The 18,357-nt window shown below is 33.5% G+C and overlaps 2 protein-coding genes and 1 long non-coding RNA gene across 5 annotated transcripts; all 3 read left to right on the top strand.

Annotated features, from left to right (window-relative positions):
• On the top strand, positions 7–945 carry LOC104743408 (auxin-responsive protein SAUR19-like). Its single transcript, XM_019235800.1, has one exon. The coding sequence runs from the start codon at positions 56–58 to the stop codon at positions 470–472; it is 417 nt and encodes a 138-aa protein (XP_019091345.1). The 5' UTR covers positions 7–55; the 3' UTR covers positions 473–945.
• Positions 2,796–3,688, top strand: LOC109128814. Its single transcript, XR_002035122.1, has 2 exons — positions 2,796–3,177; positions 3,284–3,688. It is a non-coding gene; the product is annotated as an uncharacterized LOC109128814 (long non-coding RNA).
• LOC104740680 (filament-like plant protein 4) lies at positions 14,060–18,357 on the top strand (the record flags this gene model as incomplete). 3 transcript variants are annotated; one of them, XM_019236245.1, is given in 6 exon segments in its annotated part: positions 14,060–14,366; positions 15,086–15,178; positions 15,286–15,505; positions 15,608–17,849; positions 17,933–17,990; positions 18,075–18,357. In XM_019236245.1, coding segments are annotated over 5 exon segments (2,878 nt in total), but the record flags the coding sequence as incomplete, so codon positions are not given.

Here is an 18,357-nt window from a genome sequence, read left to right as displayed (position 1 = left end):
AGGAGGAGGTTTAGTAAAATGCAGCAAGATCCGTCACATTGTGAGACTGAGGCAAATGCTCAGGCGATGGCGTAACAAAGCGAGGTTGTCTTCGGTCAGCCGTTGTGTACCGTCGGATGTTCCATCAGGACACGTGGCAGTCTGTGTGGGTATCGATTGCAGGAGATTCGTGGTGCGCGCGTCGTACCTGAACCATCCGATCTTGAGCAATCTCCTGGTTCAAGCCGAGGAGGAGTTCGGTTTCGCTAACCAAGGACCGTTGGTTATCCCTTGCGAAGAATCGGTTTTCGAAGAAGCGATCCGGTTTATTTCTCGGTCTGATTCGTCTCGAGGGTCAACCCGGTTTACTTGTCCTGACGATCTTCAGAAATGTAACGGAGGAGGAGGAGGAATCAAGATCAAAAGCAAGATGGATCTGTTGATTGAATCTCGACCGTTGCTTCACGGCGCCGTTGAGAAAGCCATCTGGTGAATAATTAAATCCGACGGTGGAGATTGTTCGTAACGATTCTGACCCGGTTTGACTCGGAGCTAGAAGAAGAAGAAGGCGAGTTTTTGAATAAATCGTCATTGACTCGGCTGAGCTACCACCGAGCCGGGTGGTACTAACTTTTAATCGGGTTCGGGTCTTATTTTTGGATTTTCAATTATATTGGGAGATTGCCAAAATGGAAATGGCGAGTTACGGTACTAGAGGGGCACTGATGGTCGTAGAGACAGATGATCAAAGGAGATGGCGGTTAAAAGGTGGGTGACTGAGTCGTTACACCGAGTCATCCCGGGTTCGAATCAGAGTTTCAAGGCTCTAAAATGTAAATAAGACAAATGAGAGAGAAAAGAGAAGAAAGTGACTTTGATTCAGTGCTTTAGATTCGAATATTTGTCACTCTTCTCTGTAAATTTCACAATGGAAATTTTATGCTAAGTACTTTTCAAAAACAGTCATTACATATTCTAGAAAATAGAAACAAAACACTGGTAACAAAGTACAAATCTGTTCCATAAAACATACAACAGTTAAATAATTTTGTCTCTTAAGATTACTTCTCTTACCCAAATTATCATAAAAGACAAAAAAAAATATAAAAGTATTACTTTTAACTTTTTGTGAAAATAAAAAATAAATAATCATTCATTGTGAAAATTGTTGTGACTTAGTTAGCATATGGAGTATTATTTTATTTTTTTGCAGGATAATTTTTAGTCTTCAAATATATAAGTAAAAAGATGTTTAAACCTTTTATTTACAAAAATAAAAGAGGATCCGACCAAGGCCATGTGAGGGAGAGACTATTAGCCCATTTGATCTGTTTCGCCTGTGCTCGACTTTTCATGGTTTGTTTTTGTCTCAACCTTTCTCAATACAGTAAAAAGTACAGTTCACGGTACACACCAAATCATTTACATTTTATTTAATTAATGTTTTGATTGTCTTCTTTCTTACGGAAATTGTGTACTTTATAGTTTTGTTTTTTTATCTAACCCTAAATTATTGCTACTACAACTTGTAAACAAAAAGGTAGTTTAGAGTTTAGATTATTGCCGCAGTTCTCTCGCGATCTGAACAGGTACCACTAAATGTCTACGTTGATGCATGTGAAGAAAAACGAATGATTATTAACTCTATTATAAACATTAAACAACAACATTTTCCTTTACTATAAGGAATTGCATCACATTTTTATAAAAATTGACAATTGTTGTCTTATAATATAGTACTATTATTATATATAGAGAGAGAGATATCTACAAATTCGAATATATGCGGCGGAAGTAATTTAGTTGGTGTGGAACTACATATGGGAACAAATTAATATGGTCAATGCAAAATAAATGCGGTCAAAATGAATAGTTGTGAGTTAAAAAGTAGTACTACAATTTAACTGGCTTTAACTATTCTCGTTAGCACTTAAAATGATTAAAAAAGATCGAGTAGGTTTAGTTAAATTAAACTACAATGTAACCTCTTAAATTTCACTTAGATATATTACTAGAGGTTAGAACACGGTCGTGGTGACAAAGCGAAAGTCGTTTGGTGCAACATAATCGTGTCGAGCGCAATTACAAATGTATATGAGTATAGCACAATAACACATAAAAATTCGGAATCAAAGTTCATTTTTTCTGGCAAATTCGGAATCAAAGTTCATTTTGTCAGCCACCTGTTTTCAGTAGTAACACATAAAAATTGTAATTAAAAGAAAAGGAAATGCAATTAGAGATGGAAAACGTTACAATACTTTCTAAAAGTTATGATAATACCATATATTGTATGTATTTATATGAAAATGACCCTGCTTACATCCTAAACCCCACAAATATACGATATCTCATATCTGGCATCTGTTCCAACATTTTTCTACCTAAAAAATCAACTCCCACAGAAAAAGAGAATACTTTGCAAAATCTTTATATTCAGCAATACATAGATATATCATATAGTATATGCTTACCCTCTCTATAAGTACGAACATTGTACCGCCACTTGTGATCACTAATCACATTAATATATGTATATAATAAGAAATGGAGTTAAATACGTTTGTGGTGGATTCGTATAAATTAAAGAATATTAGTATTAAATAGAGGAACTTAATTTTTTTTTATTTTTTCTGTTGATAGAAAAATTAATTTTTTTTTTATTTTTTCTGTTAATAAAAAAATGAAAATATTATTAGATCTGCCATACATAGTAACAGACTTTATCATCAATGACACTTTTTCTTTTCTTTTCTCCTGCCACACATCTATTATCATATATCCATTATATCCTTTATCTTTTCTATTAATTTTTTCTTTGTTTCTCAGATATAAACGAACAAAACTCTCTCTTCTCATAACTTTCGATTTTTTTCTTTCTACGACTTTTCATCTTCTTCTTCTTCAATATCAAATTGTCATCTGATTTTTCCACTTCTCTGAGTTTTTCTGCATGCAATGATGGATTCATCATGCAGTCAGTTCTACTATGGTTTAATCCTCCGACTGCTCCGCCTCCGTCCGTCATGGCCAGCAAAAAATTTGAGACGAGTTCCAAAGTCAAGACCTCCGTCTGATCCGCTTGCCTCCTCCGTAGTAGGCAAAACCGCTAGATCTAGTTCCAGAGTTCTTATATCCAACAATTGATAAGCAAAATTGTAGGTCTGCAGATCCGGTGGACCAGATCCAGTCGACCAGGTTTTTGTCCATCCCTATTATGTCTCTTTTTCTCTTGAGTGGACTATATCTGTTTGGTCATGCGTTTTGTGTCCATTGGTAACAATAAAACTTGTTCACATTGCAGGTCTGCAAATCCGGTGTCCGGTGGACCATATCCAGCCAACCAGATTTTTGTCCACCACTATCAAACTTGTCTACATTGCATGATCCGGTGTCTGGTGGACCAGATCCAGCATACCAGGCTTTTGTCCACCACTATCATGTCCTTCTTTCTCTTGAATTGGACCATATCCGTTTGGTCATGTGTTTTGTGTCCATTACTAACAAAAAACTTGTCCACACTGCATGTCTGCAAATCCAGTGGACCACATCCTGTAGCCAAGGTTTTTGTCCACCACTATTATGTCCTTTAACTCTTGAGTGGACCACACTCAAGGTTTGGTCTGACGATTTATGTCCACTGCTAACAAAAAAAAAATGTCCACACTACTACAATTTGTATATTGAAAGAGAAATGTGTTTCAGATGACATCAATAAAAAGACAACAATAAAAGTCAATTTAAGTATTAAGTTATGGACTATAAATATAGGACATCAAATTGTGGACAAATTTTTTTGATGAGAAATAAATTTATGTCCATAGTTAATGTTGTCTACTGCAGAAACTGTAAAATCTTATATTAAACAATTAATAGTTAGTTTTTTTCTCATTTTTTTTATATGAATAAATTTGTCTTTTTATTTATGCCACAAAAATAAAAAATGGCAGTTCTCATAAGAAAAATTATAAACTGACATTTCTAACAACTTTGTTTTTTTTAAATGGCATTTCTGACTAAATTCCCTAGAAAAATGACTAGAAGATTATTTGAAAAGACAGCGAAGAAAGGCCCATTAGGAGCCAACGATCCAATCACAGAACTTGTTACCTTTCTGTTTTTGCCCTTGACATCTACTCATTTTACACTCCTTTACCTTGCGCTCATTGTTTTTCTTCTTCCAAACTTTGTTTTCCAATAAATAAAGGTATTTTGAGGAAAGTTTTATTTATGTATGCCCAAGAAAAAAAGGGGGGAAAATTGGATGTTTGTAGAAAAATTAAATTGTAATTGTCGTGGTTGCATGCTATTTGTAGTGCTTCGAGAAAAGAAAGTAAAACTATTACCGTTGACCACTTCTCGTTCAGATTGGATTCTTCACACATGGTTTCGTTAACACTCTTCGGCTTCAGTTTCATTCCCTCTCTCGTTAACTTTTTCTAATGTGTCAACTGTCAATGGCTAGCATTCCAATAACTTTTGTACTTTTATTTATTTCAACTAGGGCAACAGGCAGAGAAAATCATGTTCATGCAAATTATAGAGTTTGAGTTGAAATATGAAAATGAAAGAGATAAGAAAAGAATATTACTATATTAGGAGGATTAGGGCTAATTCCGGTGGGTACGTACGTGAAGAGAGGAGTGAAACCAGCGGCCTTTTTGTCTCTTTCTTCGAGTATGATGACTATAGTCTTATTCTTTTCCATATGTATTCTCTTTTTCTTTTGCATATGTAGCCTTTAAGTTTGAAACTGTATTTGATCATATCTAGAACAAATCTTCTTGATCTTCTATCTAATTGAGCTAATTACTATATATGGGATATGATAGGTTAAGGTTCAATACATTTTCTCTCATTAGCACAACCTCAGTATGGGTAATCTTTCTATAAAGACACCATAATGAAAGAAGTGGCAAAAACCAAACTCTAGAGTGATTAACCTAAAAAAATGCTCTCTATAAACTTACGAACCCATTTCACAATCAATTCATATCGTATGGATACTGACAAACTGTTTACAATATTTGCTATGACTATTCTATATATATAGGCACATAGAAAGTCTCCAATATTGATGTGTAGCTAAGAAGTCGATATCAAAAACTCGATTTGATGTTAATATGTACCAGTCTTTTTTTTTTTTTTTTTTGTGTAACACAGGTAATAAAACTAATAAATGAAAAAAAAGCACGAAAATGTGAAAAGTCATAATACAGAAATGGGTCTGCTTCACTGATTGCATGTCTTTATACTAACTTTAAAGGTCAGAAACTTTTTCGGGGTTAAAATCAAGGACTGAGGAACTGAGGAAGGTAAGATATGTCACTTTGGTTGGCAACTGAGAAAATGGCTGTCAATTTTTGTATCTAATTGTAGTATTTATTTATATGTTACTGTTATAGTTTTTGGATTTCTTGCATGTCTTGTCGATAGAAAATCATTGTTTGGACTTTTGAAGGATGGATCTAGATCGGAATCTTCGGACAGTATGTGACCAGTAAGCAGTAAGGGTCATGAGCAATATCTTGGTTCTCGACTTAATTATTATTTGGTATAGCTGTTGTATTTCATGACAATGACATGGAAATCGAAACGTAAATTTTTTTGATAATTTAGTTCGGTTAGATATTGTTTGGAATTTTAGATATTTCTGGCATACGAAAGAATTTTCTTCACTATAAAGTAAATATATGACAAAAGCACATAGCCCAAATTATTTTTTGATTAGGCTGTTACCTAGTGAGTCATTCACGTTGATTCGATCTAACTTCTGCTTCTTTTTTTTGGACTGAAATTTCATTTAACTAGTGTTTTAAAGAAGAAGATAGGAAACTAAATTGGGCTATGGGAAAGAGAGTTTAGTGGAAAACAAACCTTTGTTTTCGAACAAATAAATTAAAAAAGAGAAGCAGAACTTGGTGAGTTTTTTACAGGCTCAAACAACAAGGCCAAATTATAGGCGTTCATTAAGTCACTTGGTGGGCTGGGCTCCTACAATTCACTCGAGTTTTATTTTCACTCGAAATCAAAGTAGTCACCGTCGGCTAGAAAAACCGGTTCGGTTCGGTTGGGATGGATGGAGACAAGATGTTGTCACGTGAGTCAGTTACAAAAACAAAACCGTTGGTTAATCACGTGATAACCGATTAATGTGGTTTTTTGGGTTAGGTTTGAAACGGAGTTTGGTGAAAGACAGCGACACAACACAAACGTGCACTTCAAAAGTGTGTGCAGTCTACAGTACATACCTTCTCTCATCATTCTCTCTAGCTCATTTTCTGTTTTCACACACTTATTTGTATGATTTGTATGTTATTGATATCGTTACCTAAAAAGAAAAATATAATTTTAAGAGGACCCATTTACACTTCTACGATGTTACGTTTTATTATATACATTTAATATTATTATTCTAGAATGAACAATGTGTAGGAACAGTAGAGCTTTTTCCCCTTATCTTAAGTTAAAACGTTAAATAATTGTTTGTCTTTCATGATCTCGAAGACACTGATCATTTACAAATCTCCATAACTCCATAGTTTAGAATAAAACAAGCGGATAAACAAATTTCACAATTGATAAATTTGGATCCACCAAAAAATCTTAGTTAGAAGAAAGTACAGTAGAAAAGAAGAGTAAGGGAAAAAAAATGATATAACGAGAGGGTAACATGAATGCATGATAAAAAGCGCAGAATAGTGCCAATTCATACAAAACAAAATAAAATTTATATACATGATGAATTTGTGGGTCATTTCTCTTCATATTTTGTTCATGATAGCAAAGTTGTAATGTACATATATGGTTTATTCTGAAAATTAGACCACCTAAGTTGCCTTGGCAATATTTGGTGTTTGTGAAGATGAAGCTCTCTAGAACAAAACATGGAAAGGAAAAAAAAAAAAAAAACAAAACCACAAAACAAAGAGACTATCTATTTCTAATCAGAAAAAATTGTTCGTTGTCCAAATTGTTTATATATAGATTAATATTTGTATCAACAAATTTTACCTAAATAAATTGTTGAATTATAAGCAACACTTAGAAGGATGGTTCGGATATGGAGACATGGAATATGAGTGGGTTGTAGTGGAACGTACATATATGTGTATATGTGTGTATGTATAGTCTTTGTTTCGGTTTCAGTTACTAAAAATGTGCAATACAATTAACTTCTCATCTCTGTTTGTCTTTGTTCTTTGTCTTATGAGGATTCGCAACGTACGAGCGGACGAGGTCACACGCACATGTTCGTTACCAATTTTTCTGATTCCCCGCATATATTTTTGTCCACTTTATTATTTGTAATCTGTTTATCTTGTGAAATCATTGACGGTGTTACTTACAGTTAAAAAAAAAAACGTTTGTCTAGAAAGAAATGATTTATACATTATCTTGTAATGATAGCTAGTTCGAAATTCCTAAATTAACAACAACAAAAAGTCATACGATCGATCCAACCTTTCTTTTTGTTGGTTAACATGTAATTATATGTTATGTTTATATTTAGTAGTGATGATGGTAACAACTATAAATGCGTTTTACGACCCAAAAAATAAATGCATTTTACTACCATGATTATAACATGTGAAAGGGACAAGAATTTACTCTTTCTCTAATCTCTCTCACTCGCACACACTCATTATTCTTCGAAGACGGGAATTGATTAAAGGGAACTTGAATACATATATAAATAATTATAGCTAACTTATAATCAAAGTAAGTACGTTGAATTTAGGCGGCCTGACACATCCAATAAGACACATTATTATAACTTTTTTTGTTGATAATATTAATTACTTCTAAAATATCCTTTAAAATCCCAAACAAATTTCAACATGAAAATACTTCTATTGATATATTTCCTATAAAATCAAATAAACACTAGATCAATGGCCATGGACATGCTAATAATATTGAATCTGAATTTTTCGTCTTATGGTTTTGACAACAAGAAAGATCCGTAAAACGGGTTAAAACTTAATAGTAGGAGTATTATCCAATAAGGTAGGATACAAATATTAGTTGAGTACTCATTAATTACAACTCTACAAGAGGGGGTTTAGTAGAAACATAATGACAAGATAATGGCCCAACTCCATCACATCTGGTTTATAATAATCCTCACTCTCAGTCTCAGGCCCTATTCCTCTACTTTTAATTTCGTCATCTACCAAAACTTTTTTTATACATAGAAAAGTTAATGTAAAAGTAATTTTTGAAAAGAAAAAAAAAAAGTACTTGTATAGATGGAATGGTATCGGGAATGTAAACGTGTCATAAATTTTAGAAGGAATAATATTTACGTAAACTCTTTTCTGCGTGTCGACTGTAATTCTTGTGAGCATGCTTAGAAGATGAGAGCACCATAAAAAAAAAAAACAGTTCTCACGATGATAATGATTGCCAACAGAGGAAGCAAAAGATCAAAATGAAAGTTGGATCATGTGACTTTTTACAGAACAGAATCCTAAGGAATGTGATATAATAAATAAAACTAAAAGTTAAAATAATATTTGATGATGATGTTGGTATTATAAAAGATAATGCGCAATTTTTTTTTTTTTCATGTAGACTTTTTTTTTCTTTTTTCTTACAAAAAAAAAAGAAGTGGAGTAAAGCTGTCTTGTGTGCTGGTGTTCTCTAGGGACCCATCTCGTTGAAATGAATAAATAAACAAATTAATTTCTACAAATGTCTATTGATTGTAAAAGTTTTTAAATTCTATTTTTATTGCCCATAAAAAAATTGTAACGTACGAACAAAGCAAAGGCTGGAAATTAAAACTGGCCTATTTCGAGGTGGAAAATCATTCTCTTTGTAATCATCGCTCGTTTCCACCACCGCCAGATTTACATATTTTTGCCTAGTGTCTTGTGTTACTAATTAGAGTATTGTGTTATTGGTTAACCTCTTTTAAATTAGTTTTGCTAACCTTAACAAACATTCCATTTTTGTCTCTTATTCCTTTTTTTATTTATGAAATTATATATATGTCTTGTATAATTGGGAATCCTTAGCCAAAACCTCTAATAGTTGAGTATAATTCATCGAATAAATGAATTTGTTTGCCACTATACGGAATAAACTTTTAAATTATAGTATTGATCATGGGACTATAATTTTTACATTACTTTTACTCAATTAAATTTGAAAACAAAATCAAAACTAGTTTATTCAAAAATTGGCAATGAAATTGTTCTACCAAATGCATAAAGTTATAATTTTTCTTATGCATTTAAAGTTAACTAATTAACTCAACGTGCAGGAAAATTCCACATGGTACACACTGTAAATCTATATCTACGTGGCTCGCATGTGCATTGCACTTCCAAGGAGCAAACACTTAATTGAAATTCTCCTTTTTTGTGTCCCTTTTATTTTATTTTTGGAATGTAGTTCACATTAATATTTTCACATTTTTTTAGCTGATACTATACATTAATATATATCAAGACAGAAAATAAATCTAGACACACTAATTTAATGCAATATAAAATATAGTAATTAATGTTATCCTCACGGACATGTATAAAAGTTTGAGGATAGTTTTGTTTTAGGAATAATAATGGAATTTATATGAAAAGTATTTTGTGGATGATAGCTACATTCTATATAAAATCAAATAGATACTTGTATTGTTGTTATACTATACTCCATATAATATGTATTTTGTGAATTGTGAGTAGTTGATGTACCTCTGTCATGGTTTTAGCTGGTAACGGAATATTAATTTGTATTTAATTGTAGTTGGTAACAGTTAAGCGTATTAGGTCAGTATATATCTATTTTTAATCGGTTATATTAATACATGGAATTAAACAACCACCTACAAAATAAAACAAAAACAACAAATAGAAAAGCTTTTAGTGACATTTAATTTGTAATAAATATTAATGATTAGTACTGTAGATTGTATTATTTACTTATATTGCTATAAATTCTGGTCCGATAAGTGGTCTCGGCACCGTACTGAATTAAGTAATTGGAAATTTGGAACCCTTGGTTAGGAGACAAGAAAGAAGATTGGTCTAAAAGTTTAGTAGCCGAACGGCGAAACTGATTGACAATATTATTCTACTTATCATCAAGACATAAAAGAATGTGAACTAGGGCTTCATAGTATATTTTCTATAACTATGTACCAAAAACTCAATTTGGATCGATGCGCGTCGGTAACTATTTAAATTTTTTTATTGAAGCGTGTTTAGGTTAATGGTCAACATCCGCAAGTTTGAATGAGTCACAGTATAAAAGTATTAATCTCTTTAGTCTTTTTAGTCATATTTATTTATCTTAAACTCTTACACAAAATGTTAAAAAAAAAAACAAATAAGTAAAATAACCCATGTACCATTGTTTTGGATTAAATAGCAACGTCCAGCTTTTTAAGTGGTAGTTGTAATAGAATAAATTGATGATTAGGAGTAGACCATATTATTTATTGCTATGAATATCGGTTTGATGGGTCGTCCTCGTGTCACCGTACTAAATCAAGTAAATGGAACCCTTGATTACGAGAGAATAAATAAGGAGATTAGTCTTAAGTTTAGTACTAACTGCGGAACTGATTGACATTAGTCCACTTTTCAAGATATAAACTAATCTTAATTTGAAGAATCTTTATACCTGATAAACATGTACCAAACTTAATTTGGATCGATGTCCGTCGGTAATCAATATAAAATCGTAAGTTAAGCGTGGTTAGGTTAACCGTCAACGTCTGCAAGTTGAATGAGTCTGCAGTATTAATCTCCTTTGGTAATATATTAGGGATTTACCTGAAACTACTACACAAAAAAATGTCTAAACAAAAAGATATATAGGAAAACCAAAAAAAGAAAATCTGATTTAACGAAGACGAATAAATAGAGAAATTGGATAATGTTCTAACTCAATTTACGGGTCGAAATGGTATATTTGTATGTTTTTATTTCACTCGCATATTTATTTGTTTTATGTGTGTTATGTATGTATTATTCACGTTTTAGGGGCTATTAATATATAAGTTTTGTTTTTGTTTTTTCACTTCGTATATATTGATTTGTTTTGTGTGTAAGTTTGTCGTTTGGTCGAAGAGGGCAAATTCACTTAACGCATTAGGTGTGAGGTAGTAATACGAGTTATTTACACGTATCAATGCGTTATTTGAATGGACCCAGTCACAGTCTCACTCACTCAAATAAGACTAACAGTAAAAAAAAAAGGCTATTTTAATACGAATCTATCCCAGCATATATATCCCACCCCAATTAAGTAATCCGATGTCGTTTTGTACGCGTAATCAGACTTTGAATTACTCGAGCCGGTACCCAGTCCAAACAGCCACGGCGCATGACCCGACCATGAACTGTGAATATGTTTTTTACTAACAAGTCGCATAGTTGAAACGCAATGTAAATCAAAATCTAGTAGTATACTATATACTATTACGCTTTATATTTGTTGTTTGGACAGACAAAAAAATGACAAATATACAGGATATATATACTGTAGTATGTCTTTATTTTAGACATAGGGATCGTAAAATGGTTATGATAACTGAGATAAAAAGCGTATATAATTGATCCACACACGTACTAATGACCTTAGATAATGTAGACATAACACGTGACGAAAAGCGCGTTAAGTGGTCTTTTTATATTTGGACCCACCGGCTAATTACTTTTGTTAACTATATTATATATCCTCCGTCAGTTGTCAATATGAAAATTACGCGATTCAATTTCAACACAGCTCATCATATTCCAAACTTGCTTAGAAATCATAACCTCTTTTACGCTTTTTAAAATTTTTTAGTTGTAAGTACTTTACTGTATACCACTTCTTTTTTTATTCGTCTTCGTGAAGTTAGAATCTTTGGATATTTTTATACTAAGCATATACTACTATAAAAGAATCAGATTCAAGAATTGTATCTACTATAGGTTGATGGTGAATATTAGTTTACCACTTACGGGCGAGTGAAGCTAAGAATATAAGTATATAGCTAGAACAGATCACAGCCGTCGGGTTGATTCTGAGATTTTAGATACAATACATCAAGAACTACAGTAAGACCAAACCGGTATACGTGTGAAACCAAGCCACGTGTTTTCCTTGCTGTCAAGCTGCTGTGTTTTGATTTCGACAATAGTTGGATGTTGATTTTTTTTTTTCTCAACAAAATTAATTTCCAAAACCTAAATTTATGTTCAGAAACTAAAGAAATACTGATTGACACAATTTATGTTTAATTAAAAGATAGATATTTTCTAAATTTAATTCGGGTGGTGGTGAGCATCTTTATTTCAATTAAATCATAAGTTGGTTTATCTAATTAAAAAGTGGATCAAATGTGTAGGTAGACGGTAGACATATTAGATGATATATACCTAATGCAAATAATTATGATTAATTATGTAAAGTCGAAGCTATTTGGTCTTAGTTTTAATAGAGAAAATGACCTTACTAATCATATTCCTTTATACTTTACTCTTCATGTCTCGTTCTTTACACACGAGAAATAATGTTTTAAGTCGTTATATCAGTTTTTTTATTTATTTAAATTAATTCCCCTATCTTTTTAATTAAATTGAAAAGTCCTCTATTTTTTTTTTAGTTTATTTACTTTTGGTCCGTGGAATTGCTATATACAGACTGTAGTGTACAAACTTGGTTCGCTAGCTTGTCTCTAAGCTATATGAATGCAATTGTAAGGAGTTAGGACCATCGCTGAATGATTTTAATAAAATAAACTATAAACATTTTCATGCATTTTTGGTTGTTCATAGCATATGCCAAAACTTCAATTTTTTGTATTTATTCACTATTTTGGGAGGTAACAAAAACAAGAAATGATAGTCCTTTTGGTTTTCGTTAAGTGCGAGAGATATATGAGGTTTTTTAATTAAACGAGTGGAAACAGAAGCTTTAAATTATTAATATCTCCTCCGGTCTATATTGACAACACTATTCGGTGCTTCGTTTTCCCATACAGTATTATTGATCCATTAATTTAGTCCCTTACCATAATCATTTTTATTACTAGTATTTTAAAATTTATGTAATTCGTATTTAAAATTAAAACACAGAGGGGTTTCATATACTACTAACAACTAATCATTCTCGATGTAATTATGATCAGTCAAAAGTAATTAAAAGATAAACCAGTCAAATTTCTAGATGTAAACAACAAACGCGCAGAATATTTTGTTAGGAGAACACATTTAATGAACATTTATATATGTTTCTTCCAGCAAAATCTCAGTTTAATGAAGTACATTATCAACGACGTCAAAAATAAAATAAAAAGTGCATTATCAACATATATCGTACGTATATGCTATATAATCTGTCACGTTTATTTTAACTCTATAAATTGCATATTTAAATATTAATATTTTTGTAAGTGGCGCATAAACAGTATGATCACTTTTCGGAAATTAACAAACGGTGCAGTTTTAATATATTACTATATCAAATCTATGAGCTAAACTAATTTTATTTCTCGTAACTACAAACGTTTTCAGTAATATGTGTACTCCTTCTAAAACAAAATACCTGAAATGTATAGTTTTATCGCATGCAATACAACACACCAAATAAAATAAAAACGCTTTAACCACTGAAAATATAAAGTAATCGAAAACGTCAATGGCTTAGGTTTATTTTGTATATGGTTTTCTATTAATAGGATTGTATAAAAAGGAACCACATGTGATACATGTCATTGTTTGGCTATCATCGTGACAAGAAAAATATCAAAAAGCCTATCTTATTCTCTTCATGAAAAAAATAGGCTACTGTGTATACGGATTTAGTATTATTTTATTTGTTTTTCGACTTGCACAGAACTCATGAATTATTTGTCTAAATAAATACTAGAAAATAGGATTCGACTAAAAAAATGAATTATTGGTATAAAAATAAAGAATAATTAAGAGTCGGAGAAAGGAGGGTAAATAAATAGGAGAATAATAATATAATTAATTGAATGCCAAAATAAAATAAAATAAAAGAATAGTTAATTAAAAAAAAGAAAAGAATAAAAGGGAGGAAAATAATAAGAGAAAGTGAAGGTAACGATTTGTTTAAAGGAGAGCCTCTGCTACGTTTTAGGCTTTGAAGTGATACAGAAGGCATAGTAGACATAGAGATATATATTTTTTCACCTTCAAACTTCAACTTCAACTTTCACCATCACCATCACCGCCACTATCACACCATAACCCACCACACTCTTCTCCTCTTTTTTTCTTCTTCTCTCTCTACAAACAGAGTTTTTTTGATTCTCTGTTTTTTTTTTTTTTTTTTTTCCAAATCTGTTTTGCTGATAATATTTATGATTCACTGACTACCTCTCTTGAATATATTTTCACTGCTGCATTTTGGATTTTTTCCCGGTGAGTCTTTCTTTTTTCTTCTTTCTATACTACTCTTCTCTTCTTGGTCTCGAATCGTCATTTATGTTCTGTTTGTTTCTGTTTTTATACTTCTTCTTTAGATTTCGTATGTTTAGTTCGCAATCGGAACTGTTTATACTCTGTTATGAGTTCAAAAAAAAAAAACGAGTTTTAATCGGTGCGTCGGTGACTTTTGAGAGATTTTGACTGCTGAGGAAGAAAAAAACGTCGGTGATTTGTGTTCTTGCGCGATTTCTCTCCTTCTGCCATTTGGATTTTTAGTTTTTTTTTTTTTTTTAATCCGGAGTTTACTGATTCGAGTAAAAATGGCTTTTGTCGCCACCATTTTACTTGTTTTCCCGAGTTTTGGATGTATTCGTTGTTTTCTTCTTCTTCTTCTTCTCTTGTCCATTTTAACAAGTGTTCAAAGTTCATCGAAATCATCAGACTTTTTTTTTCATCTACTCAATTGCGATCGTCGGTAGTTGTCATAGCTTTGGATCTCTTTGGTTCTTTTCTTTCAACTTATTTATGAGTGTTAGATTGTTTCCTTTCTTGCATTTACGCTTTCTGAATTCTGATTAGATGACAATATTCTTGTTCTGAAACTTCATAATTATTTTTCCTTAAAAATCCGAAAACTGTATAAAAGAATATTGGGTTTTAATTTTATTGTTTTCTTTAATCTGATAATGTTGAATTGTTTGTGGATTATGAAGAGAAAAAAGAAGAAGAAGATGGATCGTAAGAGTTGGCCATGGAAAAAGAAATCCTCTGAGAAAGCAGCTACTGTTACTGAGGTTCTTGATCAGGTACTTGAAAATTCTCTAATCACCCTTTCATTTCTCAGATTTGCTTAATCATTCAATTCTGAGATTTAGAGTGTTTTTTGATTCATCAATAAATATTATAATAACAGGAAAATGGGAAGAAGCCAAACTACATCCAGATCTCATTTGATCAATACTCAAATCTGAATGGTTTAAAAGATGAAGTTAAAAACTATGAGGACAAAGTTACAAAGCTTGAAGATCAGATCAAGGATTTGGATTTGAAGCTATCTACAGCTAATGCAGATATTACAGCTAAGGAGGTTTTAGTGAAACAACACTCCAAAGTTGCTGAAGAAGCTGTCACAGGTAATCAAATAAAACACACACAAAAAAGTGCTCTGAAATATTTGCATGGTGTTTTTTTCTTCTGGTCACATGTTTTGTTGGTTTTTTGATATTTGATTTCAGGTTGGGAAAAAGCTGAAGCAGAGGCTTCTGCTTTGAAAACTCATCTCGAGACAGTTACACTCGCGAAGCTCACTGTCGAAGATCGAGCAGCGCATTTAGATGGAGCGTTAAAGGAGTGTATGAGGCAGATAAGGAGTTTAAAAGAAGAGAATGAACAGAAGCTGCATGATGTTATCTCTACTAAAACCAACCAAATGGACAATCTTAGAGCTGAGTTTGAGTCTAGGATTGGCGAATACGAGCAAGAACTGCTTCGTTGTGGTGCTGAGAATGACGCTCTCTCGAGATCATTGCAAGAGCGTTCAAACATGCTTATGCGGATAAGTGAAGAGAAGTCTCAAGCAGAGTCTGAGATTGAGCATCTTAAGAACAATATAGAGTCTTGTGAAAGGGAGATAAACACTCTCAAGTATGAAACTCATGTGATTACCAAAGAGTTGGAGATACGAAACGAAGAAAAGAATATGAGTATGAGGTCTGCAGAAGCAGCAAACAAGCAGCATCTGGAAGGTGTCAAGAAAATAGCAAAGTTGGAAGCTGAGTGTCAAAGATTACGTACTCTGGTGAGAAAGAAACTTCCGGGTCCTGCAGCACTTGCACAGATGAAAATGGAGGTTGAGAGTTTAGGCAGAGACTATGGACAACAAGATCATCGACAAAGAAGGTCACCGGCCAGACCTTCTAGTCCTCTCATGTCTCCAATGTCACACATGTCTCAGGTTTCCGAATTCTCTCTTGACAATATGCAAAAGTTCCATAAAGAAAACGATTTGCTGACAGAGCGGTTACTTGCTATGGAAGAAGAGACAAAGATGCTGAAAGAAGCTTTGGCAAAGCGTAACAGCGAGCTCCAAGTGTCGAGGAACCTCTGTGCTAAGACATCAAACAGGCTTCAAGCCTTGGAAGCTCAAATGATGAGTAAAAGTCCAACCAAGCGCGGTTTTGAAATGCCTGCTGAAATCTTCTCTCGTCAAAATGCTAGTAACCCTCCTAGTATGGCTTCAATGTCTGAGGACGGGAACGAAGATGCTAGAAGCATTGCTGGCTCTTTGATGTCTGAATTCTCTCACTCCAACAAAAACAATGGGAAGATTAAGAAGACAGAGAGTGCTAACCAGTTGGAGCTTATGGATGATTTTCTTGAAATGGAAAAGCTAGCTTGTCTACCAAATGGCTCTAACGCAAATGGTTCAACGGATCACTCAAGTGCTGACTCTGATGCTGAGATCCAACCAGCTACGCAACTGAAGAAAAGAATCTCCAATGTGCTTCAGTCTCTCCCTAAAGATGCTGCATTTGAGAAGATTTTGGCAGAGATACGATGTGCAGTTGAAGATGCAGGTGTTAAGCTACCTTCTAAATGTAATGGACCTAATGTAAACGGTCTTATTACAGAAGAAAAAGAGATAGCTATCTCAAATGAGACCACAGAGGAAAAAGTTAGCGTCGCAGAGGTAATAATAACTCAAGAACTGGCTGATGCTCTTTCTCAGATACTCCAGTTTGTTACCTATCTTTCAAAGGAAGCAACGGCGTGTTCTGAAAACAGAACGTTCTCCCAAAAGGTTCAAGACTTCTCTGTCACATTCGACAGAGTCTTGGGCAAGGAGAAGACTTTGGTCGATTTCTTGTTCGATCTTTCGCGAGTTTTAGTTGAAGCTAGTGAACTAAAGATCGATGTGCTGGGATATCACTCATCCACAGTGGAGATTCACAGTCCTGATTGCATCGATAAAGTTGCTCTACCTGAAAACAAAGCACTTCAGAAAGAGTCATCAGGTGAGCATTACCAGAATGGGGCTTGTTCTCAGAGTTCTGATTCCGAGATCCCAGATGATTGCAACGGAACATCTGGCTACGAAACCAAGCTTGCAGCTAGTAAGTTTACATTAGAAGAGTTTGAAGGATTGAGACTCGAGAAAGAAAAAGCAGAGACCAACCTTGCAAGCTGTGAAGCAGATCTTGAAGCAACTAAGACCAAACTACAAGAAACAGAGCAACTTCTAGCCGAAGTTAAATCAGAGTTGGAATCTGCTCAGAAGTCTAGTGGCATGGCCGAGACTCAGCTCAAATGCATGGTGGAATCATATCGATCTCTTGAAACTAGATCATCCGAGCTGGAAATAGAGTTGACTTCTCTTAAAGGAAAAATCGAAAACTTAGAGGATGAGCTTCAAGACGAAAAGGAACATCACCAAGAAGCTTTAGCCAAATGCCAAGAACTCGAGGAGCAATTACAAAGGTAACATTATAACTCAACATTACTCTTGTCTTCGCTTTAAGCTCTCTCAAAATCTCTAACTTGTATTTCCTACAAAACTTTAGGAACAACCAAAACTGCCCGAATTGTTCAGTAACCGAAGCTGATCCTAAAAGCAAACAGGTAACTTTCCAAACACATACTCATTTATAATCCAACAGGTTTTGAAATATATGATTCCTGATCACATTGAATGTTATTATACAGGACAATGAATTAGCGGCTGCTGCAGATAAGCTAGCAGAGTGTCAAGAGACCATATTACTTCTGGGGAAGCAGCTTAAATCCATGTGTCCTCAAACAGAACAGGTCGCTTCTTCCGCAAGCCAAGAACAAGCCCTAAACCCAGAAGAAGACGAATACGCAAGTTCGACAAATCCTCAGGACAACAAATTGAGTTCGCCATCAGAGAAGGAAACATCGCCAATGAAATCTCCGGTAGGGTCGAAACACAGACACACCAAGTCAAACTCATCATCGTCCTCATCAG

The sequence above is a fragment of the Camelina sativa genome, chromosome 14 (genome assembly GCF_000633955.1).
Source record: "Camelina sativa cultivar DH55 chromosome 14, Cs, whole genome shotgun sequence".
Taxonomy (NCBI): Eukaryota; Viridiplantae; Streptophyta; class Magnoliopsida; order Brassicales; family Brassicaceae; genus Camelina; species Camelina sativa.
Note: the sequence above shows the minus strand (reverse complement) of the source record. Positions and strands in the feature narration are given on the sequence as shown.